General features: G+C 45.1%; 1 protein-coding gene across 13 annotated transcripts in view; it reads left to right on the forward strand.

Annotated features, from left to right (window-relative positions):
• Positions 1-23,972, forward strand: part of LOC113633830 (uncharacterized) — a 609,230-nt gene that overhangs the window by 11,227 nt on the left and 574,031 nt on the right. For 3 of the 13 annotated variants that reach the window (XM_027132441.1, XM_027132439.1, XM_027132440.1), the window contains one exon: positions 13,581-13,660. In XM_027132441.1, coding sequence (XP_026988242.1) covers positions 13,582-13,660 — 79 coding nt within the window. In that variant the 5' untranslated portion in view covers position 13,581. Of the gene's footprint in view, positions 1-4,777; positions 4,992-13,580; positions 13,661-20,355; positions 22,006-22,206; positions 23,146-23,972 lie in introns of those variants that run through there. The other 10 variants (XR_003438359.1, XR_003438360.1, XM_027132443.1 and 7 more) reach the window with 7 other exon arrangements.

Consider the following 23,972-nt stretch of genomic DNA (forward strand, 5'->3'; position numbering starts at 1 on the left):
CTTTTACTCCCTGCCAAGCGAGCAACCTTCTAAGAGGCTTTCTTCTGCCCCTATAGACGTGCTTACAAAGATGACATATTGACCTAGTAATTACAGTTCTTTTTGCCATTCAGTAAGCTGCGGGGGCTGGTTTTATGTGTCTGACTCTGTGGGCTGAGTCCATTTTCAGTGGGTTGGCAGAGTTGGGTTTCTGAACCTTTGATATTGAGGATCTCACCTCAGGTGACAGAGAATTCATAAAGGTGGTACTAAACAAAGAAACAAGATAGTAGCAGCTAACATTTATTGAATGCTTACTGTATCCAGCACCACCCTAAGAGCTTTATATGTATTCACTCCTGTAATCCCTACCTGTGAGGTAGGCATTATTATCATTATCCTCATTTTACAGGCGAGAAAGCAGAGGTATAGTAAATTTAAGGATCTTGCCCATGGCAACACCACTAGTGATTTGCAGAGCCAAGATTCATATACGGGACAGTGCCATGGAGTAGGGGTAACCTCCTGCTATCCACCTTGCCCAGACAGGAACCCATATGGCTGAGTTCCTCTGTCTTCATGCTCCACACTCCTCCTGGTCCCATCTGTGGGTGATGAAGCCATCGCCTTTGCATGCGTTCATAAGTCTGAGTCTTCACCATCTTTCTAGGCTTATCTGCCAGTTTCCCAATCGCCCTGTATGCCTCGGCCACACCAGTCCTTGGTTTCTGTTCATCTCACTCTTCACAAAGCTAAATTCCTTACATTCTTTCTGCTTCCAATCAAGTCAAGTCCTTAGAGAGCGAGCTTTGTTAACTAGCCTTTTACCCACCTCACTCTTCCTCAGCCCCTGCTTGCTTCCTACAAACGCCTATTACAGTAGTGATGGTATTTGCTTATTTGCTTGTCATTGCCTGCCTGTCTCTTCAGGAGTCCAGACTTTGACATGTCACTGTCACACCCTCAGTGTCCAGTGTCATATCCTACACACAGTAGATGCTTAACAAATATGTGCTGAGTAAGTAAGTCCTTCTTTGGATTAGCCTGACATTCCTCATTCTGTATGTGTCAAGAGAAACAGCTCTTCAAAGAGTGATTTTTGAGTTTCAGGTATGTGCTCAGGTTTGCAAAGCTAAGCTGCTAAGTGGAACCAGGAGGAAGCTTGATGGAGTAAAAGTGGGTCAAGGAAGAGAAATGAAAAAACAAAACACAAGAGGAGGAAAGCAGAAAGGGCCTGTTACGCCTAGTAAGGAGAACAAATAAGGTTCGCTAAAGTTCATTGCATGACGGGTTGATTTCCAGTTGACTGAATGAGTTATCTGACTGGAGTGGAGTAAAGAGTGGGATGGAGCTCTGTCTTTACATGGTGAGGACTTACCTTCCATCTAGCCCTGCCCTGGGCCCTGTGGCTGGAGCTGAATGTGCACCAGTACACCTGGCAGTCAGCTGCTGTGCCTGGCAGTCCAGTTCCAGGAATCCTTACTGAACACCGACTGCGTTACGTCACGCACCCTTCCTACTTGCTGAACAAAGGGACTGAAACCTGATCTTTGCCCTCTGGGAGCTCACAGACCCATCACCCCAACTAGCACCTCCTGAACAACTTAGCAGATGATCAGTAAACATTTTTGAAGTATTTGGATTAATGAGTGCATAGAATAGGGCCTTTGCCTTAAGAGTCTTAAAAGCAGTTGGGAATGTCAGGCAAGGGATATTTATTTAGAGACTGAGCCAACAATATAACTACAGAAGCTATGTTGACCTAGCTTTTGCAAATCGGAGGGGCTATAACCACTCTGCACATACCTATTGTGGGGGAGGAAAAAAAGTTTTTGCTCTATGTATCTTAGGTTCATTGGCTGGGGCCCTCAAATCAGACTGACAAAAGACAGATTAACAAGAGAAAAACAAATAGAAGTTTATTAATGTGTGTATCATGTACACATGGGAGCACTCTTGTGATAAGTAGATAAAGGGATATTAGAGCTTGGGCTTGTATAGCATCTTAGCCAAGAACGATAATTTTGTAGAGAAGTGACAAGACAAAGGAAAAGGACTTTGAACTTCTAGGGGCAGAAAATTGTGAGAATGCAAATATGTGGGGAAACTAATGGGGGATAAAAGCTAGTTGCTAAGGTTTGTTCATGTTGACCCTTTCTGGGTGCCATCTTGTCTCCAATGATAAGGTTGTTATGCCCCTCTTGGTACAGAAGTGGGGAAGGAGAGGGAATTCCCTGGTGGTCCAGTGGTTAGGACTCGGTGCTTTCACTGCCAGGGCCCAGGTTCAATCACTAGTCTGGGAACTAAGATCCCACAAGCAAAAAAAAAAAAAAAAGAAGTGGGGAAGGGGACACCTTAACAAGGGAAATTTATGTTCTGTTTTTAGGTAACTAGGGGGAAGGTGCAGAGCTTTTCTTATATCTTCTTCTCAATTGCCTTCAATTCAAAATAATCGTTGTACCAAAGTGGCCTATTTTGGGGTAGCATATTCTGCTACTCTTCACTACGAACCAGTAAAAAGATGAGGTCCTATCTCTGAGACGGCAGGAGGATTTATTCTGTGCCTGGCACTGTGCTAACTACTTGTAATCATTACCTGGTTAACATTCCTCACAACTTCACAGGGCAGGTACTATTATTATCCTAATACCCATTTTAGAGCTGGGGAACGTGAAGTGTCAGAAGTGACTTGTTCCTATCACAGAGCTGGCCAGTCATCCCACCAACTGGATGTGGACCCAGGCAGGTCTGAATCGAAACCCCACTGGACATGGCTCCTTTGCACTCTGACCATCGACGTCACAAACAATAGGACAGAGCTTCTTGGTGAGGCAAAATGCAGCCATTAACTCACTGTTTCCTTTTCCTCTTCCTCCTCCTTTAAGGGGCATGCTTCACCCAGAGCAGTTAGTCCAAGGGTTTCAAACAGGTTTCTTAGGATTTAGCATGCCCATACTGATTGCAGAAACAGACTGATGGAAGATGTCCCCACTGGGAAGAGGAACCTGAACTTCCCATGTAAGGATGGCCCAGGGAGAAGGAAAAAGAAACAACCTGGGGACCCTGACTAATTTGACCAATGTATTACCGTGGGAGGGCCTGGGTCATTAGAGCTTTGGGGACGTGCCAACGAAGATAAATAAATTGGATCTCAGTGTGCTGTACCAAATCACTACGTCCCTGCAGACACTTAAACACAACAGTAACCTGGGCATGAAGTTTGCCATTTTGGCAAGGTCACAAAGATTCTGTTTCCCACCAGGGCAATTTTCCCTCACCTAGGGATTTACAAATTCCTGTCCCCATTGTCAGGGACTAGATCAACTCTTACCAATACAGTCCTCAGCCCTTTTCCTTCCTTATCCTCAAGCCCCAGGGGCTTTTGCCTCCTGAGTCATTATGTAAATGACTTACAGGCAGAATCTAAAGCCATTAACCAGGAACCCTCCCACCTTGACCATCTCTAGTTAACTGGATTCCTGCTTAACTGAAGGTTAAATAAAACGTGCCTTGTTTAAGGGCTTGTTATTGAAAATCTTTTTAAACTGTGTTAGTTCACGCACCTGCCTAAGTTTCTGGAGCAGAATGAAAATAATCACATTTTTGCTTGATGCTCAGACATCTTGCAGCGCCTTGGGGCATTATTCTGCCTAAACGTTAGGATTAAAATTTCACTGTAGTTGTCGACTTTTGCGAGAAATGGGGCTCTAACTGTTCTAAGTTGAAGAAGAAATTTTAATTTAATTTTGTTGAGAGAAGTACAGCATCTTGCTTACCCCGTGCTTAGCAGAGTATCAGGGCATTTTCTCAAAAATTCTGATAAGTCGATGAATGTCTGATATGAATTTATTTCTTGCTGTTGTTTCTTTCCCCCCTAATAATAATTGTATCTGCTCTTTATTGATTGCTAGGGATGGTTCCAGGTGTTGTGCTAAGCACTTTGTGTGCTTTATATCATTGCATCCCTGCCACACAGTGGGTGGGTTTTACCTCACAGATCAGCCTCAGAGAGGTTGAATGACTTGGCCGAGATTCCAAAACTAGGAAGGGGAGCTTCCCTGGTGGCGCAGTGGTTGACAGTCCGCCTGCCAATGCAGGGGACGTGGGTTCGTGCCCCTGTCCGGGAAGATCCCACATGCCGCGGAGCGGCTGGGCCCGTGAGCCACGGCCACTGGGCCTGCGCGTCCGGAGCCTGTGCTCCACAATGGGATAGGCCACAACAATGAGAGGCCCGCGTACCGCAAAAAAAAACAAAAACAAACAAACAAAAAAACCTAGGAAGGGACGAACCAGAATCCACATTACTTGCGGAGTTTTATGGATGGTAGTCTCCATCTGCATATGAGGCTAGATAGGCAGGAATGCCCCTAAAACCATAAGGAAATGGAACCTACGTGAAATGAGCATTGAGGGGGGACAGACAGATATACACAGATATCCTCACCCACACCCACAGACACACACACAGACACACATGTACCCTGGTCCCAGACACCCCATCGGTTAGGAAGCCAGGACAGTGTAGTAGTTTAGAGAAGTAATTTTCAAATTATCTGCAAAAAAGGGCCAGGCTGTTTGTTTTGTTTGTTTGTTTTGTTTATAACTTCCAACTTTTTGTGAGCTGATACCTTTGTAAAATAACAGATATAAATTATTAGACGAATGAAGAATATAATACAATGATATAGAAGCCCAATTTTTAAATTATTATTACACTCAGCAGACATAAAATAACCGCCAAATAGTTATAAAATTTCTACCAGCTCACTCCCAATTTCCATTCTTCCTCTGTGGACAGGTAACAAGCAGTTGGGGGACCAGCAGAGGTACTCACGTTTCACTTTTCAGGGCTGGATCAGGCCAACCCTTGCTTCTCCAAGAGTGGTTACCAACAGGCAGTATGGGCCTCACGCTGGAGGGAGCTGAGCTTGCTGGAAATGCAGGATCTCAGACGCCACCCCTGATTGGCTGAACGAGGATCTGCAGTTTAACAAGATCACCAGGTGATTCTGGTGAGTGTTAAGGCTTGGGAAGCCCTGATTTAGAACAAAGGCTCTGAAGTCAGACCACCCACGCTAATCAAGCGCTATCTCTTACACCTGTGTGCCCTTGAGCACCTCACTTAACCCTGAGCTTCAGTTCCCTAGTTTTAAGAGTATACTCCTCTTCTGGGCAATGGTGATCCCTGCAATGGTAATGCACCTGGAGGGTTAAGGGCAAATGAGAGAGCGCTCAGTGGAGCTTAGCCCTCTGGAAGGTAAGGGCGCCATAGCTACTGTTGTTATTGCTAACGTTTTTTTTTTTTTTTTTCCCTTGCGGTACGCGGGCTTCTCACTGTTGTGGCCTCTCCTGTTGCGGAGCACAGGCTCCGGACGCGCAGGCTCAGCGGCCATGGCTCACGGGCCTAGTGCACGAACCCGCTTCCCCTGCATTGGCAGGCGGACTCTCAACCACTGCGCCACCAGGGAAGCCCCCATTGCTAACAATTTTTTGTTTGTTTGTTTGTTTTTTGCGGTTCGCGGGCCTCTCACTGTTGTGGCCTCTTCCGTTGCGGAGCACAGGCTCCGGACGCGCAGGCTCAGCGGCCATGGCTCACGGGCCTAGTGCACGAACCCGCTTCCCCTGCATTGGCAGGTGGACTCTCAACCACTGCACCACCAGGGAAGCCGCCATTGCTAACAATTTTTTGTTTGTTTGTTTTTTGCGGTACGCGGGCCTCTCACTGCTGTGGCTTCTCCCATTGCGGAGCACAGGCTCCGGACGCACAGGCTCAGTGGCCATGGCTCACGGGCCTAGCCGCTCCGCAGCATGCAGGATCTTCCCGGACCGGGGCACGAACCCGCGTCCCCTGCATTGGCAGGCGGACTCTCAACCAGTGCGCCACCAGGGAAGCCCCCATTGCTAACAATTTGTTAAAATCATTTTCTTAGGCCATACTGTTGTCCTTGAGACATGAGCACCCAGGCCAAGGATATTTACTTTAGTGTTTGATGTTCAATTAGCAGTCAGCTGTATGGAAAGTTTCCCCTCCCCCTTCCTGATCCTGGTCATTTGGCTTTGGGACCTACTGATGCTACTTAAGCCCCTTGGACAGGTTCCTCACCCCACTCATGATCATCTATTGGTACTAACCATCCTGAACGGGGTGAGTCTACAGGAGGACCTGGAAGCTGGTAAGTTCTGGTTTCCCAGTCTGTTAAGGACTTTTCTTACCAGGGCTTGGTGGAGAGGAGGGGAGGGAGCTACTGCAGTTCAGCTGGGAGAGAAGACACATGCCCTTGTTGATGTGGTTTGGGTGACAGCAGTGACTCTGTCAACCCAGGTATCAGAAGTCCAGTCTAAGACTGATGAGTGCTCTCTTTCTTTTCTTCTGTCTGCAGATAAAAGCCAGCATGTCCTCTAGTGAGACTGACAATTTTGTGAGCACAGAGCGGGGAAAAGGCAGCAAACCAAAGTGAACAGTCAGCTAAGTAGAGTTTGCTGGAGATTTACGCAGAAACCTACCCACAGAAGCAGGGCTGATGGATTTATAACAGGGGCGGGATAATTTGTTCTTGTGTGCGAAGATAAGGGTAAACATATTTCATGCTGTGATGTAAGCCCCTATCTGCAGAAGTCAGGAGAGATTCCCTGCCCTGTTGCTGAATCGTGTGCTTGACAAATTATCCTCAGAAGCTTATTTTATCTGGAGGTGTCACTGGGGCCCAAATGTGAAAGGTGGAAGGACATGCCTGGGGGCAGAGGAGGGGGACTCTTCTGTCCCTGCACATCTGGAAGCTCAGAAATGAAAGTGGCACAGGTCTATAGTATTTGGAAAATCCTGGAGAGGAGCTGGGATGGAAGCGAGTAACTGTGTGATCCCTGTGCCTGATTGAGGCAATATGCCAGGAAACATGTGTTCCCATTTCAGCCCATCTTGGCCTTGGTCCAGCAGTCGTACCCACCCTAGACGTGCCTCTGCCCTTTATTTTGTCAACAGCAGGTAGATAAAGTGCTCTCAGTTTCCAGAGCTTCTCATCACACTTCCTGGGAAGGAAGCCCTTACTGAGCTCTAGGAACTGGCTGGCTGTCTCCACCACACCTCTAGAGGACAAAGGCGGAGTCTTGATAATCTTTGTATCCCTTATGTGTAAATTTTCTATATGTGCTAAAAATGTTTACAGAAATAAGAAAGAAAGCTGGAGCTCTGAGGGTGAACCTCTTTAAGAAATACAGGAATGTAACTTAAATTTTGCAAAATTATCATTATCCTATAATATTTACTATTTGGTGTTCTGCCATTTTAAAAATAATTCTAATTAATCTGTAAGTAATTATTATTATCCCACTTTACAGATATTGAAACTGAGGGTCCAGAGCCAAGAAAACACAGATCTCATGTAATGAAGCCAGGACTCAAACCTACTACTGTTAGATGTCCAACCCCACTTTGTCCAAGCTGATGCTAGACTCATGATCCCAGGCCCTCCATGTTCCTTTGGGGACTTCCCTGAGCCTAGGCCTGGGCCCCATGTTTCCCATTTGTAAAACTGGGGGAGGGATGGACTAGGATCCCACAGGCTGCTTGTCAGTGGGTGTCAGAAGTGCAGGAGAAGAAGGTGAGCAGCCCGGGACGCTGGGCTTTAAGGCTTGAGCAATGTCAAGTGGGAGTCCCCAGAAAATTGAGATGTTGCCACACAGACTTGGGCATGAGAAAAACTAACAGAGAGCCAGTCACTATCACAAGGGCTTCAAGGGGCAAATTCAACCCAGGTATCAGAAGTCCAGTCTAAGACTGATGAGTGACCAGGCTGGCGGGAGAGAAAACAGGTTGATCCCCAAAGATGTGTGTGGCCACAGTTGTGTGGAGAGTAAGGCCAGACACACATGCACGCACATATGCACACCCACACATGGATACAGCCATCAAGAGAGCATCTGTGTGCAGCCAGAGATACAAGAGACAGGATAAGATTCTTTTATGTTGCAGGTAACATCGCCCCGACTCTCAGGCTTCCCCTACGTAGGACTTGGCAGGTGATTAAAGTCTCTTATTAGTCTTATTCTTCATACTTTCCATATTCCTGGTGCAGACAGGATGTATAATATATTACATTTTATGGAAAACAAAGGATGAGATAGGTAATATATATATATATTCATGTTTTTTTCCCATGATTTTTCCACATATAGACTATTTCTGTAAGTTTACCCGAAAAGCTTATAAGCATGGTTGCCTCTGAGTAGGGATCTAAGGACCAGAGTTGGGAAAGAGAGTAACTTTGCATTACATTCCCTTTTATAATATTTGAACCTTTTAATCATAGATATGGATTCCTTATTCAAAACAATAAACTGTTAAAAAATACACACACACACAAAAACAATGTTCCCGTGTCTGTCTTACACTCCGATGTTTCTGATTTGGTTCCTGTGAGTGAATGATTGTTTCTGAATGTGATTAATTCTGAGAGTATTTATCATACGGTTGGAGGCTGTTTATGTTTCAATGGAGAAGAGGGGATTGATGGAAGACCCTTGGAGGTGAAGAGGATGGAAACACCCTAGAGGAGGGAAATTCCTCCAGCCCCAGCCAGGAAAGGCCATATTAACCACCAGGGAGTGATGAGTGTCAGTAATTCCAGTAAATCAGTTAAGAAATAAGCTGGACTCTTTGTCTTGACACCTAGCTGAAGTGGGAGTAGCTAGGAGTATGGGGAGGTTTGAACTGAATTTAGGGAACTTATATATATATATATATATATATATATATATATATATATTTTTTTTTTTTTGAAAATAAGATGACTGTACACACCAGACATTTCTTGCTGGACTGACCTGTGGCTGCATAACTGAGATGCAGACTTTAAAAGAACTAGCTGACTTTGTTTAGTCCTGCATGGAGCCAGACAGTGAGTAGGCATTTTGCTGGTCTCATCTCATTTAATCTTTAAATAATCCTAACAAGTAATATCCCATTTTACCTGTGAAGGAATTAAGACCCCAGGCAGTTAGGGGTTATTCAACCGGCCCAAGATGTCACAGCTGTTGATAACAGGGCAGAGTCACAATGTGGCTGCAAGTACTCTTTGATTCCAAACCTTTGGCTCTACCCAACGCCGCTGGAAGAAAAGGAGACAGGGCTTAATTACCTACAAGAAACTGGCAAATAATTCTGCTAAGGTAGCAGGCTCTCAGACACTGGCTACATCAGAATCTCCTGCAGAGCTTGTTAAAACACTTATTGCTAACCCCACCCCCATGGTTCAGAGTCAGTAGGTTTGGGCTAAGGCCTGTGAATTTGTGTTTCTAACAAGTTCTCAGGATGCTGATACTCTGGTCTGGGGGCTCCACTTTGAGAACTACTGCCATAAAGTAAAGAGATTAGAAAAGGGGCTCTTAAAGCTTATTTGGTGATTTTAGTGTCAAACGTGGGAATAGGGCAATTACGTGCTGTTTATATTTCTTGTAATTATTTCCTTTGTGTTTTTGTTTGGATTTTAATAAAATACTTTTTGGAAATATCCACCTATCTCATCTATTTTAAGGGGAAAAAGGGAAATGACTTTGTGTCTACAGGCAAATCAGAGAGTAAGGGGGAGCATTTACCTTAAGGTTTGGAGTTCAGACATGGCCAGAGGACTCCCCAGAGGAAAGGCCCAATCACTAGTCAGGACTCTCTGGTCACAAGTGACAAAAATCTAACTTCACTCATTTAAAATTGTATTTGGTTGTGTGTAACAGAAGCGCACTTTACACAGATGTCTTGGAACCAAGTTTCTGATTTTGTTGTACAATAACACTTCTGGAGTTAGGTGGTCACTGGCATTGCTTTAGAAGGTCAACAGTATCAGGTCTGACATCTCTTTTTTTATTTTCTTTTTTTACTCATGACTCATTTGCTCAATTTTTTTTTACTCGCTTACTCAAAGTGGCTGCTGTGGCCCCAGTCATCACATCTGTGTTCTAGCGAGAAAGAAGGTGGAGGGCTTCCCTGGTGGCGCAGTGGTTGAGAGTCTGCCTGCCAATGCAGGGGATACGGGTTCGTGCCTCGGTCCGGGAAGATCCCACATGCCGCGGAGCGGCTAGGCCCGTGAGCCATGGCCACTGAGCCTGCGCGTCTGGAGCCTGTGCTCCACAACGGGAGAGGCCACAACAGTGAGAGGCCTGCGTACCGCAAAAAAAAAAAAAAAGGAAGGTGGAGAATGGAAGGGGTGTGGTCCATCTCATCAGTTGTTCATATCCTTCTTTAAGGCTTCAACTGTGTCACATAACCATATCTAGCTGCAAGAGAAATGGATAGAGTGAATGGTTAGTTGGGTACATTGCCTCCCTACACAAAATGAGGATTTTGTAGTCAAAGGAAAAGAAGTGATTGGATATTAGGAAAGCACTTAATAATCATGCACAGCAAATTGGGCAGAATGGGGAATAAATTGCCTTTATGAGAAAAGCAAGAATGGAGTGGCTTCAAGAAGGCTGTATGAGTTAGCTTTTGCTTCATAACAAACCACTCCAAAACCTAGTAACTTTTTAAATTTAAAGTTTAAGTTCAGACAAATATCTATTTGATGATGAATCTGTGGATTGACGGGGAAACTCATCTCTGCTCCATGTGGTGTCACCTGGATACAGTGTTACTGCTGTGACCTTAGCTAGATGGCTGGGATGTTTGGGACACCTGGGATTTTCTTTCTATGTGGTTTCTTGCCCTACATTCACCTTCTTCACGTGGTGGTAGAACAGTTTCAGAGAGCAGCAAATTATTTTTTTTTGAGAAACAAACCCTCAAAAACTTGGTGAAATAAGTCACCACCACTGCATTTGCTCGTCTGTGAGCTATGAGTCATCGTTTTGGACTGGGCTGAGCTTGATGATTCTTCTGATGATCTCTGGTGTCTCACATGTGGCGTGACTGGGACCAAATGGTTTATGATGGTCTTCTTTATGGCTGGCAATTGTTTCTGGCTATTGGCTGGGCCATCTGTCTCCAGCAGGCTAGCCTGGGCTTCTTCACATGGTGACTGAGTTCTGAAAGCTGCAAGAGAAAGGGTGGGTCCCAACGTATAGGTGCTTTTTAAGCCTGTGCTTGCATTGCATTTGCTGATGTCCTACTGGCCAAAGCAAGTCACTTGGTCAAGACCTGAATCAGTGTGGAATGGGACTGTGCAAGGTTGTGTATACAAGGAGGCAAGGCTTACTGGGGCCCATTACTGTATCACAATCTACCACATATACCCTAGACCAAGGACTTGAATGTCTGCAGGGTACTCCTTATCATGTCTTTGCCTTTCTCTGCATGTCATCTTCATTCCTTTACACAAACTACTTCCCCTAAGTCTGGAATCCAGGAATCACTTCTTCAGCTTCCCACCTAAAGGGAAACAGGTCTCTTCCTCTTTAATTCTATTCTGAAAATAGCTAGGAAGAACTTTGATTGGTCTGCTGTGGGTCAGATGCTCACCCCAAGGCTAAGCAATTGGGATACGATCATTGGCAGCTCCCAACAGACCCTCATATTTGGAGAGAGGTTGCAGAAGGAGCAATTTTAGAGACACCATTCTAAAAGTGAATTGAGATCCCTTCTGGAATAATGGAGATATAGTGGCCAGAAAAGACAAATAGATGTGCAGTGTTGGGGACCATTGAACAGAAAACCTCACAGGCTCTCTTTTTAGAAGTTTTTTTTTTTTTTGAGTTATTTGTTTTGTTAGGTGGTTGGGAGAGTCTGGATTTAATAAGAACTTAAGCTAGTTTAAAAATCAGTTTCTATTGTTTTCCAAAACATTACCTTATTAAACCAATCTACACATTTTCCTTACTTTCTTTGAAAAAATGCAGATTAACATCCATGGCTGGCCCCCCATGGGAAGGTTTCTAACTGAGTGTTCTTTGTGGCAAATATACAATAGAGATTACATTACTTGTCACTCACCTCCGTCTGAGATTGTGTTGGGAAAACAGCACACAGAAAGCAAAAGAAGAAAGACTTGCGTCCTTAATTGGCACATCAGTCACATCAATGAGGGTCTATTTTTTTCCTCCAATCCTGTTAGGAATTTAAGAGCATATGCTAACAAAGTTCCACATCGGGATCTGTGAATATATGGGATTTGGGGCAAACAAATCACTGGGATCACCTCCGCCGTGCAGGGGTCTCTGATGGAGGCATTCCACCTGAGTGTCACTGAGGGTCCCCAGCATGAGCGGAGTGTAATGGCCCACTCTCGCTTTTTAATTGGATTGAAGGAAAGTTAAGAGAGGCAACCACTGAAAGTGCAGGAGAGTGGAGGAATGCTGGCCTTTGGGGAATGCTACCCAGTTTCCACAAATAGTAGAGATTCCTGAAAGGCTTTGAGGGAGGCTCTGCTGGGTAGCCATGGCGATGCTGTGCTTCTCGCCTCCCTGCTGCCAAAGAGCGAGTTTGTTCCTCTTTCCCAGGAGCCTTAGCTGGTGCAGCCGTGGCTTATTTCAGAAACCTTCTAGACACAGCTCCTTCTCGGAAGCACTTCATTACTTGGTGGAACCTGCTCCTCCCTGTCTTGGTGCCCTGCGGTGTTTCACAGGCACCCCTTCTGCACAGCAAACATTTGCCAGTAATTGTGGTACCACCGCTTTTATTTAACCTGCTCTGGTTTGCTTCAAGGGGTTATTTAGTTCTCTTTTCGATTCTTTGCTGGCAGTTAGGGTGTGTTTATCAGCAGGATTGCTGAGGAGTCTCGGCTGTGACTTTGGAATATGAAAACAGTCTGGCTTCACACATAGCCAGTTCAAAATTAATGTTCCCTTCTCCCTGCATTCCTTGGCTATCTCATGTCCCCTACGCACTGGTCCTGAATGGGAATTTATGGGAGATGGTTGGGCCCAAACAGGGATTTCTCATTGAATGCAGTGGACAAGCCAAAATGAGAAAAGTTTAAATCAGGTATGTTGTGCAGAGGTCCATGAGAAGACTCAAGAAGAATCCATGGGTTTCAAGGTTGGGCTACAGAGCCAGGAGCTAGTTCAAGCTACTCAGGGTACATTTATGGTGCCAGGAGTGGAGGTGGGAGCTGGGGGGTGGGGAAGGGAAACGAGAAGTTTTCAAATGACTCACGGACCCAAGAGAAGGAAAATGAGACCTGAGATGTGTTTGTGGATATAAAGTGGAGGGGGGCTACACCCCCTACTTGAGCCAATGCCCCTCTATTCTTATATTTTCCATATTGAGTGACCAGCTAAGATGCATATTTTTTAAATTAGCAAACTCTACATTTTTAGGGCAGCTTTCGATACACAGAAACATTAAGAACAAAGTACAGAGTTCCCATAAACCCCCTTTCCTCCCCCTCCTCAGCTTCCTCTATGATTAACATCTTGCATTAGTGATACATTTGTTGCAATTGATGGACCAATATTGATACATTAACTAAAGTCCATAGTTTCCCTTAGAGTTTACTCCTTGTTGTACACTCTATGGTTTTGCCAAACTCATAATGTCATGTATCCACCATCACAGTATCACGAATAGAATAGTTTTACCGCCCTAAAAATGCTCTGTGTTCCGTCTATTCATCCCTCCCCTGAAACTCTGGAAAACAATGAGCTTTTTACTGACTCCATATTTTTGTCTTTTCCAGAATGTCATATAATTGCAACCATTTAGCCCATAGACACCAACCCAAGGAGCTGGACAAGTATCTCCAAGGAACGCAGGAAGGTAAGTGTTAATGAAGCTGTATTTCTTGCTTGCTACATCTGTTTTACCAACTTTTCTGCAAAACATGTTTTGAGCAGTCATGTTGCTCCAAACATAGGAGGTATAAAATTAAATGAAATATGGTGTCTGCCTTTGTGGGTGAGGCTGATGAGTCAACATATAATTGGATAATACACTCTGATGACAGTCCTTGCCGGGTGCTCTGGGGGCATCCATGTGTCTCTTCATCCCACAATATATATTGAGTGCCTGCTGTGTTCCAGGTGTTGTGCTGGGCTGGAGACACAGAGATGAAAGAGGCACATGATCTGCCTACAAGGATCTCACTTTCCGCTGCAGGGGGTGACCTGTAAACACGATTCAGGGCAGCGAGGGCCAAGATGGAGACAAGAGATAACAGAACTCCTTGGAAGAAGGCATGGTTGAGAGTCTTTGCTTAAACTCTTTTTTTTTTTTATGCTTTAGGCAGAGGAAGTAGACTTCTTATTTTATCATAAAACCATTTATGGAAATGTGTATACGTAACTACTTTAGCTAAAAAATTCTCTCTGTTTAATCTGAAGCCTGAGATGATAAATTCCTCACTCTGCAGAGGAAGCCTCAGTATTGCAGCATTAAATATAGATCATTGAGCTTCCTGAGGTGGAAGATGGAAGCCAGCATGCGGAGGGCAGTCCTGCTTAGATGAAAATGACATCCTCAGTTAGTTCCCGCTATGAATTCTCCTGGGGTCTAGTGAATGAATTTGATGCTCAGGGGCAAAAGTAGCCTTGCTTTTTCTTTTGGATGAAGAATCAATCATTGCCTGTCCTGGTCTGGTTGGCTGTTTTATTTATTTATTTATTTATTTATTTAAAATACATTTATTTATTTATTTTTGGCCGTGTTGGGTCTTCATTGCTGCGCGCGGGCTTTCTCTAGTTGCGGCGAGTGGGGGCTACTCTTCGTTGCGGTGCACGGGCTTCTCATTGTGGTGGCTTCTCTTGTTGCGGAGCACGGGCTCTAGGCACACGGGCTTCAGTAGTTGTGGCACGTGGGCTCAGTAGTTGTGGCTCGTGGGCTCTAGAGCGCAGGCTCAGTAGTTGTGGCGCACGGGCTTAGTTGCTCCGCGGCATGTGGGTCTTCCCAGACCAGGGCTCGAACCCGTGTCCCCTGCATTGGCAGGCGGGTTCTTAACCACTGCGCCACCAGGCAAGTCCCTGGTTGGCTGTTTTAAATAAGACTCTGCCCCAATGGGAGCCTCTCACGGTTTGGCCAGGACAATTAGAGAAAGGCCAAAGGTGCCCTGGAGTGTGATTCCCAGCCGAGAGTTGAATGTGAGTGAGATCTGACAGCTCCACACGGCCTCTCTGCACCAGCAGATGTTTTCTGCCCAGGACAAGGAGACCTAACGAGTATGTTCATCTTTCACCCCCAGTTCACATGTGCTAGCCCCTGCCTGATAAAGAAGTTGACAGGTATTCAATCTGCCTGTACTATGTAGTTCTGCCTACTGCAGGTTTCCATGAGGTGTTGCTTGAGGCTGCATCTCCCAGGCTTCCCAGCTGGGCTGCCTTGTCCAGAACTGTTTGTCGCTGCTACAGTACAGCAGTTAAGAACATGGGCTCTGGATTTAGACAGTTTTGGTTTTGAAATCCAATTCTGCCACTGACTAGCTATGAGGTGGACAAGTTGCTTTACCCCTCTAGACCTACTTGTAAAATGAGAATAATAATAGTATCTGTGTATCAGGATCCCAAAAGGAAATAGGTACTGTACTCAGATAAGGATCATTCAAACAGGACTTGTTCACAAAAGGAGAAATCATAGATGTGTGAAAGGTTTAGGGAACCACCCTAGATAATGAGGGAACCCAGGTTAACAGCACAGAGCTAAGCCACTCCTAAGCCACTAGGAAAGAGGGGAGAAAGAAGGAACAGGAACCAAAATGGGGCAGTGGTTCTTAATAAAGGTCTCTGAGGGCTCCCCCAGTGGCGCAGTGGTTGAGAGTCTGCCTGCCGATGCAAGGGACATGGGTTCGATCCCCAGTCCGGGAGGATCTCACGTGCTGCGGAGTGGCTAGGCCCGTGAGCCATGGCCGCTGAGCCTGCGCGTCCGGAGCCTGTGCTCAGCAACAGGAGAGGCCACAACAATGAGAGGCCCACGTACCACAAAAAAAAAAAAAAAGGTCTCTGAGAAAAGTTATGACCTTAGTCCACCGGAAATGACTTTACGGGAGGCAGCGGGCAATCTGACTTGACTTTCCTTCCTTTCTCCAAAATTCTGCTCTCCTAAGGCTCCCTGCTGGCCAAACCCAGCTAGAAGCTGGAGGACATGAGAGGAGGCAATATAATCTGTACAGACCAGCCTGCCAGGGCAGAGAGCAAAACGGAGGAGAGTGGGGATGGCTGTGTAGGTCAAACATCCTGCACAAACTCGTTCACGGCGTGGCTCAGCTGATTAAACAATGAAATGGCATTAAGGGCTATCACAGTTCTGGGCATCAAGTGTTTAATGAAAGTTAGCTAAGATTATTAGTATTTCTCTTTTCTAGGTCAAAAGTGAAATAGTTGTCAATGATTGAGGGCTGAGCACACGAAGTAGGACCTGTCTGGAGTAATAGAGGGTTATACACATGGTCCCCACCCAAGCCCACGTAATAAGTCTGTGCTTCCTTTGGTATAAAAGGAAAGTTAAGTTTTTTGTTTGTTTGTTTGTTTGTTTGTTTTGCGGTACGAGGGCCTCTCACTGTTGTGGCCTCTCCCGTCACGGAGCACAGGCTCCGTGTGCTATATGGCCATGCTATTATGCTATTATGAAGAAAATGTGATTTAAGCTACTAGTCACTAAAGTAGTGGTTCTTGAAAGAGTAAGCGTTCTTTGGGTTATTGGAGGGGTGGGAAATGGGGCCTTGACTTGCCAAGATGCTCCCTGTCAGGGGGTGCCCTCTCTGCAGGTAGCATCTGAGATTTAATACCAGCAAACACTTGCGAAGAATTTTGGATTCCAGACACTGTTTTACTACGCGTCCTACATGCATCTTCATGAACCCTCACAGTCGCCCTTTGAGGCATTGTTACCCTCACTTTACAGATGAAGAAACTGAGGCACCAAAAGTTTCAACTTTTTAACCTAAGTTCTCAAAGGTCCAAGTAGCAGAGCCAGAAATTGAATCCAGTCTGACTGCAGAGTCTCTGTTTTTCTCTACACTGGCTGTGTTGGCATTCCTGCCTCATAGTACGTGTTCAGGAAGTACTTATTGAATTAACTGGAGTAAATGCACAGAGCTATAGAAAGTTTAGAATGTTTTAACTCCATGGACTATACACCCTTGTTTGAAGGAAAGGCTGATGTAATGAATTTATGTCCATGAGGCACAGGAAGAAGCCAGATTTAGCACTTTAAAGTCATTCTGTTCTTATATATAAAATTATTTATGTAGGATCCATTTTGGCATGCAGATCATTACCTAACATGGTATAAATACACACACTCACACACAAACTACACACACCATGTCTTTCCCAGGTGGGGACAAGCTGGGGTAACTTAGAGAGCAAGATTCCGACTCATCGACTCATAGCTCTGGAAATTCCAAGAGCTCACATTTAGAATGTTGCCTTTGGTGGGAAGCAGCTCATAGCCGCATAGAGGAGTGAGATACATGTTATCATGGCCGTTGGGCTTGACTGTAGTTTAACCTCAAGGTCACTGGGAGGCCAGAGCGGAACAAAGGAAAGAATGTTGGCCCCTGAGTCAGCTGAGCCTCCAGGCACACTGGCCTCCCTCTGCTGGCCTGCCCATCGGCGCCGTGGCAGTCTGTACCAGCCTTTAGCAACGCAGCCACGTTCTTCCCACAGGAAGAGAACCCACCCCCTCCTGGGCAGGAAAGCAGGGCCCCTCCCTGCCTGGCCCTCGTTCCTTCTTGCCCTCACAGCCCATCTCCCCACTCATACAAAAGACTTTTTCAGAAACTGGTTACCTAGACTTGAACTTTTCAACAAGCCTTTTTGTTTTGTTTTGTTTTTTCTTTAAGCTCCACAGCTAAAATACCAGATCCTGCTGTTGCTAAGATTAAGGATTTTCTTCCCGTTTTCTCCCTCAGCTCAGTTTCCGTTGACTGGGAAGGACCAAGAGATGGATTACTGTTCCCTTGCCCAAGGCAGAGAGGGTGCTTGAGCTCCTGGGGCTTACACAGGGATTTGACGTTACTCGGACTTGTGCTAATCATTCTTAGTTATTCCTCACGCTCTCCTAAAAGTGACACGCAATTGTGTCAGTAACTAAGCCCTCCCGAACAAAACCACTCAGCCCTAAGTGTACACAGGAGAACCAGGAATTGGAGTAAAAGGTCATTTAACATGAATATATTTATATATTGTACATAGTGTGTTCCATGATTCATTCAGCTTATTTTCATTTTATGCATTTTCTTCCCACTTGCAGTCTTTATTTATTACAAAGTTGAGGCTGTTAGCAAAATAACACTTAGGGGTGGGTTTTCTTTTTCCCTTAAAAATTTTTTTTTTCCTGCTTTCTACTTTATCTCTGGGAAGGTGTGCCAGTATAGCAACAAAACTGGTCACTGCTGCCAAACCCCAAGAGACTGATGGCATATTGTTCTGAGCTGAGCATCTTTGCCAGGCTTTTACCACTGAGGGCTGAGCACGGTGGCTGTGTGAGCCCTGTGGTTACTGAGCTGCAGCAGCTCACGTCAGTCACCATCTAGGGACAGGAATCACCCATTCCTCTGACTTTTGATGTGGAATTGCAGGTACCAAGATGGCTTGAGGGTTCACTGGGTGCCTGTAGTCTGGAGCTGGAAAGACTTGGGTTTATGGACCAGCACTGCCACTCACTTGCTCTGTGAAACTGGGCAAATCACTTTAACATTCTGAGCCTCCGTTTCCTCTTCTACAAAATGAGCATAATAACAGAACCTTCTTGGTAAAGGTAGGCACATGTTAAAATGTATAAAATGTGTGTACACACTGGGCTTGACATATGACAAGTTCCAAACAAATGTTAGCTCTAATTACACACACATGATCCTAACAGTAGCCCAGGAGGTGATGAGGAAATGCAAACCCTAGGGGATTAACTCCCTTTCCTAACACAGGCATCTAAAGCATTTTGTTATCCAGTCCATGTTTGTTTCCTTCCGAAGCTTGTGATCTATTCATGATGGAACACACCTCAACACCCCTTCCCTCTTTTTATCAGAGGTATTTGAAGTCTGGAAAATTTGGCCTTTTGGGGCCTTGACCTGGATACGAATGATAAGAACAAGTAAAAAACATTCAGGTTTTCCTCCTGCCAGTGCCTGTGTTGAGTTAGAAATGTCATCCTAATGTTTTGATTCAGGGCTGAGTTCCATCCTTGTGGGAGCTACAATTCCCAGCACTCCTAAACTTCGTGGCTGCCATCATGGTCTTGACAAATGGTTTACCAAGAGGTGCATCCCCCAGTTCCAGGGGAATATCCTGTCCAGTTCTGAATGTCATTTTCCAAGAAAAACAGACACACACTTGGGCATGCCAGGAGGAAGGCCACCAGGATGGTGAGGGTTGTGAGAATATACTAAGAGCAACAGTTGCTAGATCTCAGATGAAGAGGCCTGATGCATGGGAAACAGATTACCTTTACCTTTGAGGCTTCGGATGGAAGGTCTTGGGCAACAGGTAGGAGTTACTGGGAGATAGATTTGGGTTCAACTGGAGAGAAAAAGTTTCAAGCCTGAAAACAGTTCAGCAATAGAATTATCTGTGATGAAGAGCTGAGTTTCTCATCCCTTAGAAGGGATGTGCCCAGTGGACTTAGAAGCAATTTTTAACAATGTTATTCTAAGGATTTATGCATAGACAAGAAGATAGCTAAGGTCCCTTCCAGCCCAAAGATTCCATCATTGTGAAGTAACTGTCTGCAGATTTGCAAAAGGCTTTCCTACATCTATTTTCTTTCATTCATGTGCAGTTGATCAGTTGACCAACAAATAGCTTTGTGCTTCCTACTGTATGACACTAGGTACCAAGTATGCATCAGAAAACATCTTGCTCTCAAGTACCTTATAGTCTTGTGGGGTAAATGGACAAGAAAACAGACATTTGTAACAGAGTGTGGTAAGGGTTATAAGAGGAAGCACAGGGAGCTGGAGATGAGAGAAGGCTTCCTGTTGGAAAGGACCACCAGGATGGGACCTGCAGGAGCTGGCTAGGTGAGTAGTGGGAAGACAGAGCAGGAAAGGCATTAGCATGAGCAAAAGCCTAAAAAACAAGGCAGGGTGAGGGAGTTGTGAACAGTTCCGTTTGCCTGGAACAGAGTCCATAGAGATGAAAGTAGGGACAAAAAGAGATGAGACTCGAGAAAGAGGTGGTAGATGGTAAAAATGGCCACAGATTCTTTTCCTCCTATTAAAAGGGGAAGTCTATTTTCCCATCTCTGAGTTGACTGTGGGACTTGCTTTGGCCCATGAAAAATGAACAAATGTGACATAAGAAGAGGCTTGAAAAATGTTTGTACATGGAAGCTTTTTGCTACTCTTGGAAACTTACAATGACATTTTTTTTTTTTTTTTTTTTTTTTTTTGCGGTATGTGGGCCTCTCACTGTTGTGGCCTTTCCTATTGTGGAGCACAGGCTCCGGTCGCACAGGTTCAGTGGCCATGGCTCACAGACCCAGCCGCTCCGTGGCATGTGGGATCTTCCCGGACTGGGACACGAACCCGTGTCCCCTGCATTGGCAGGCAGACTCTCAACCACTGTGCCACCAGGGAAGCCCAACAATGACATTCTAATAAGTCCAGGGTATCCTCATGGATGATGAGAGATGCTTGCCACAGTTTCTTGGTCACCCCAGTCTACAGCCAGCTATCTTCAGAAACAGAGTCACACAGCTGACCTGCAGTTGCCCATGGATGGATAAGTGAGCCCTGCTGATACTGGCTCAAAGCACCACAGAATCACGAGCTAAATAAATGGCTTTTGTTTTCATCCATTAAGTTATTATTATTATTAGGTAAAAGCTAATTGATGTGTCAGTCAGAGAGATTTATAAATCATGTTAAGGAATTTAGATATGAATCAGAGAATGCCAAGGGTTCTTCAAAGAGTTTAAGCCATGAAAGTGGTCGTATCAGATTTGTGTTTCAGAAAAATCACTGTTGGACCCAGCCAATGAGATCATGTGTAGTTAAGCATCTTGCAAAATGTGAAGCAGGGTGCAAATACAGTTGATGAGTAAAAATAGTAAGGATGCACAAGACACAATTTCAAGGCAAACCCTTCAAATCAAACCCTCTGAAAACATCTAGCAATGGCGCATCTGGCTACAAATTATCTCCCAAGCAAGTAGCTTGCTGCTGGTAGCCAGCCCTGGGCCTAGAAGAAGAGCTGGACAAAGCAAGGTGGCACGGGGGAAGGGCAGAATGTGCTAAGACCATAGGAAACTCACTTTTCTCAAAGATGACCTGGATCAGCAGTTCTTCAGGCTAATTTGGTCCCTGGATCAAAGACCTGGGTCAAGGGGCCTCAGGAAAACCTTTCAGGAGATTATCATAAGGAGATAATCAGAGAATCGCACAAAGATTGGTGAGTTTTCTTTGTAGCATTACTTCTAATGTCAAAAGTTTAACACTATAAATGTCTAACAAGAGGAAAATAATGATGTTATTATAAAACTATGTGGTTGAAAACTATGCAAATGTTAAAATAAAATTTTCAAAAATTATGGCACAGAAGTTCACAATATAAAAAAACATGTATAAAGAATGCAACAGACAGTTTTTCACTAATATTCATTCTAGCCTTTTACCTTAATAATAGAACTCCTGATTTTTAACCGGACACATGGCCACCCAGCTAGAAACCGTTTCTCAGCATCCCTGGATTCTGAGTGTGACCATGTAGCTGATTCTGGACGATGGAATGTGACCAGGAGTGATGCATGCCATTTCCATATTGTCCCCTAAGTATTTTTGGACTAGAGTTCCTTTTGCCTATTCCCTTTCCTAAAGGATCAGTTGCAGATGTGACGATGGGAGCTAGAAAATACACCTGAGACCCAGAGCCTGTCTAGGGAGTAACCTGTCTGCTGTGCTGATGAAACTCCTGCCCAGCGTGAATGCCTGACCAAAGCTCAAGTGACTCACGAGCTGCTGTATGTTTGAGGGACACTCATCTGAAGGTCACTGATCAGGTGCACAGGTGGGCAACTTGGAAAAGTCACACACTCAGCCAGAGGCAGAGTCCTGCCAAGCCAAATCTTCATCCTTGCAGCCTGGCACCTTATCTCTTAGATTAACTGTAGTGTTGTGAGGACTGCAAGGGACGTGAGGAGCTAAGGGAAGAAGGACTGTCACGGGGGTGCAGGTGGGTGTATATAAAGTGTGAATCACCTTGGGGTATTCATTTTGGGTCATTTCTCCATTGGCCTATTTCTCCTGACTGTGGGTCCTACTCCCTTTCCGCTATGGGTTGAACTGTGCCCCTACCCCACCACATTCTCCTGCAGAGATCCTAACCCCCAATACCTCAGGATGTGACCTTACATCTTTTTTTTTTTTTTTGCAGATGTAATCCAGATGTAATCCAGTTAAGATGAGGTCATTAGGGTGGGCTCCACTCCAATATGACCGGTGTCCTAATTAGAAGGCACATAGACACATACAGAGAAAATGGCCATGTGACAATGAAGGCAGGGGTTGAAGTGCTACAGCTGGCAGTCAGGAATCACTCAAGATTGCCAGAAAACCACCAGAAGCGAGCAAGAGTCAAGGAATGATCCCCCTACACAAGACTTCAGAGAGAGCACGGCTCTCCTGACATCCTGATTTCAGACTCTAGACTCCAGAACTATAAGATAATATATTTCTGTGGTTTTAAGTTACCCAGTTTACGGTATTTTGTCATGGCAGCTCTAGGGAGCAAATATACTCTTTTTGGCCAGCCCGACTCTCAGGAATGGTCAAAGCCGGCAGAGCTGTCCAAACAGCAGGGCACCTACAGGATTCTAATCCCTCACACAGAGTTCTGGGAGGGAGCAGCTGGGCAGGCTGGGGCCCTGATTTACAGGGTTTCCTTTAGATTAAAACCAGAATGCACCAGACATGAAAAGGTGCAAGCCTTATTACTTAACACTGACTCCTACCAGTGTTATGAGGGAAAGAAACAGATCAGGGGTATCTGGAAGATCTTCCTGGGAGGCTGAGCCCCAGACCATGAGTCATATTCTCCTAGTTTCCTTTTTTGGTATAATTCTTTTTCTGGGACAAAACTCTGCCCAAATTTTACTCAGACCTCCTAAGAAGGTGAAGGTAACTAGACACATGTGAGTATCATGCACTTTTCTCATTTAAATATCATTACAATAAGGTGGGGATCCTATTGCCAGGGCAACTAGTAACAGAAAATGAGCAGTGTAGTTTTGATAGAGACTCTTACTCCACTTGGACTGATTCCTACTGTGTCCCTGGCTACCCTCTCATTTGCTATTAAAAGGATATAACCGTTTTTGGGTATTTTTTTTTGAATTTTATTTATTTATATTATTTATCTCACCTTGTTTTGCTTTCCTCTTTGCCAAAGTTCTCATTCCTTACCCTCAAGTTCAAGCTGACCTGCAGACTTGCTACTGACATTGCTAATTTAGCTCCTTCCATTCTTCCCACAGAACTTGATGATGTTTCCCCTTCTCCTGTTCAGGAGCCTCTCCCTCTGATCAACACTTCACTCACCAGTTTCCATGACTGTGTCCCCAGGGCCTGACATGTAGTCATATGACCTACATAACCTATCCTGAGTATAAAGCCCAGCAGGGCTGTGGACCAGCTCCCATGACCATGTGATAAATTCTTCAATAATTCCAGGCAGCAGGTTCCTCATCTGTAAAATGAGATGTTCTACTTTATGAGAATTAAATAGGATAATGTATGTGAAGTCTGATGCCTATAGGCTTTGCATTAGTTATTTAATGCTGCGTAACTTAGTGGCTTAGAGCAGCAATAATTATGTACTAACCTTTACGGTTTCTGTGACTTCAGAATTCAGGAGCAGCTTGGCTGGGCTGTTCTGGCGTGGGGTTTCTCATGAGGCTGCAATAAGATGTTGGCTGGACCTCTGAAGGTTTGGCCGTGGCTGGAGAATTCACCTTGGAGGTGGCCATCACAGGGGTCTGCTTACCCAGCTGCTGGCTGTTGATGGGACGCCTCAGTCCCTCTCCAGGAGGGCCTCTGCTCAGGGCTGCTCGAAAAGCCTCATGGCATGTGGCTGTCTTCCCCTGGTTAGAACAGTAGGGGTGCAGACTGGGGGGAGGGCACAGGGTGTATATATATATATTT

The sequence above is a fragment of the Aethalodelphis obliquidens genome, unplaced genomic scaffold (genome assembly GCF_003676395.1).
Source record: "Aethalodelphis obliquidens isolate GAN/ISIS:26980383/991018 unplaced genomic scaffold, ASM367639v1 scaffold41, whole genome shotgun sequence".
In the NCBI taxonomy this organism is placed as follows: Eukaryota; Metazoa; Chordata; class Mammalia; order Artiodactyla; family Delphinidae; genus Aethalodelphis; species Aethalodelphis obliquidens.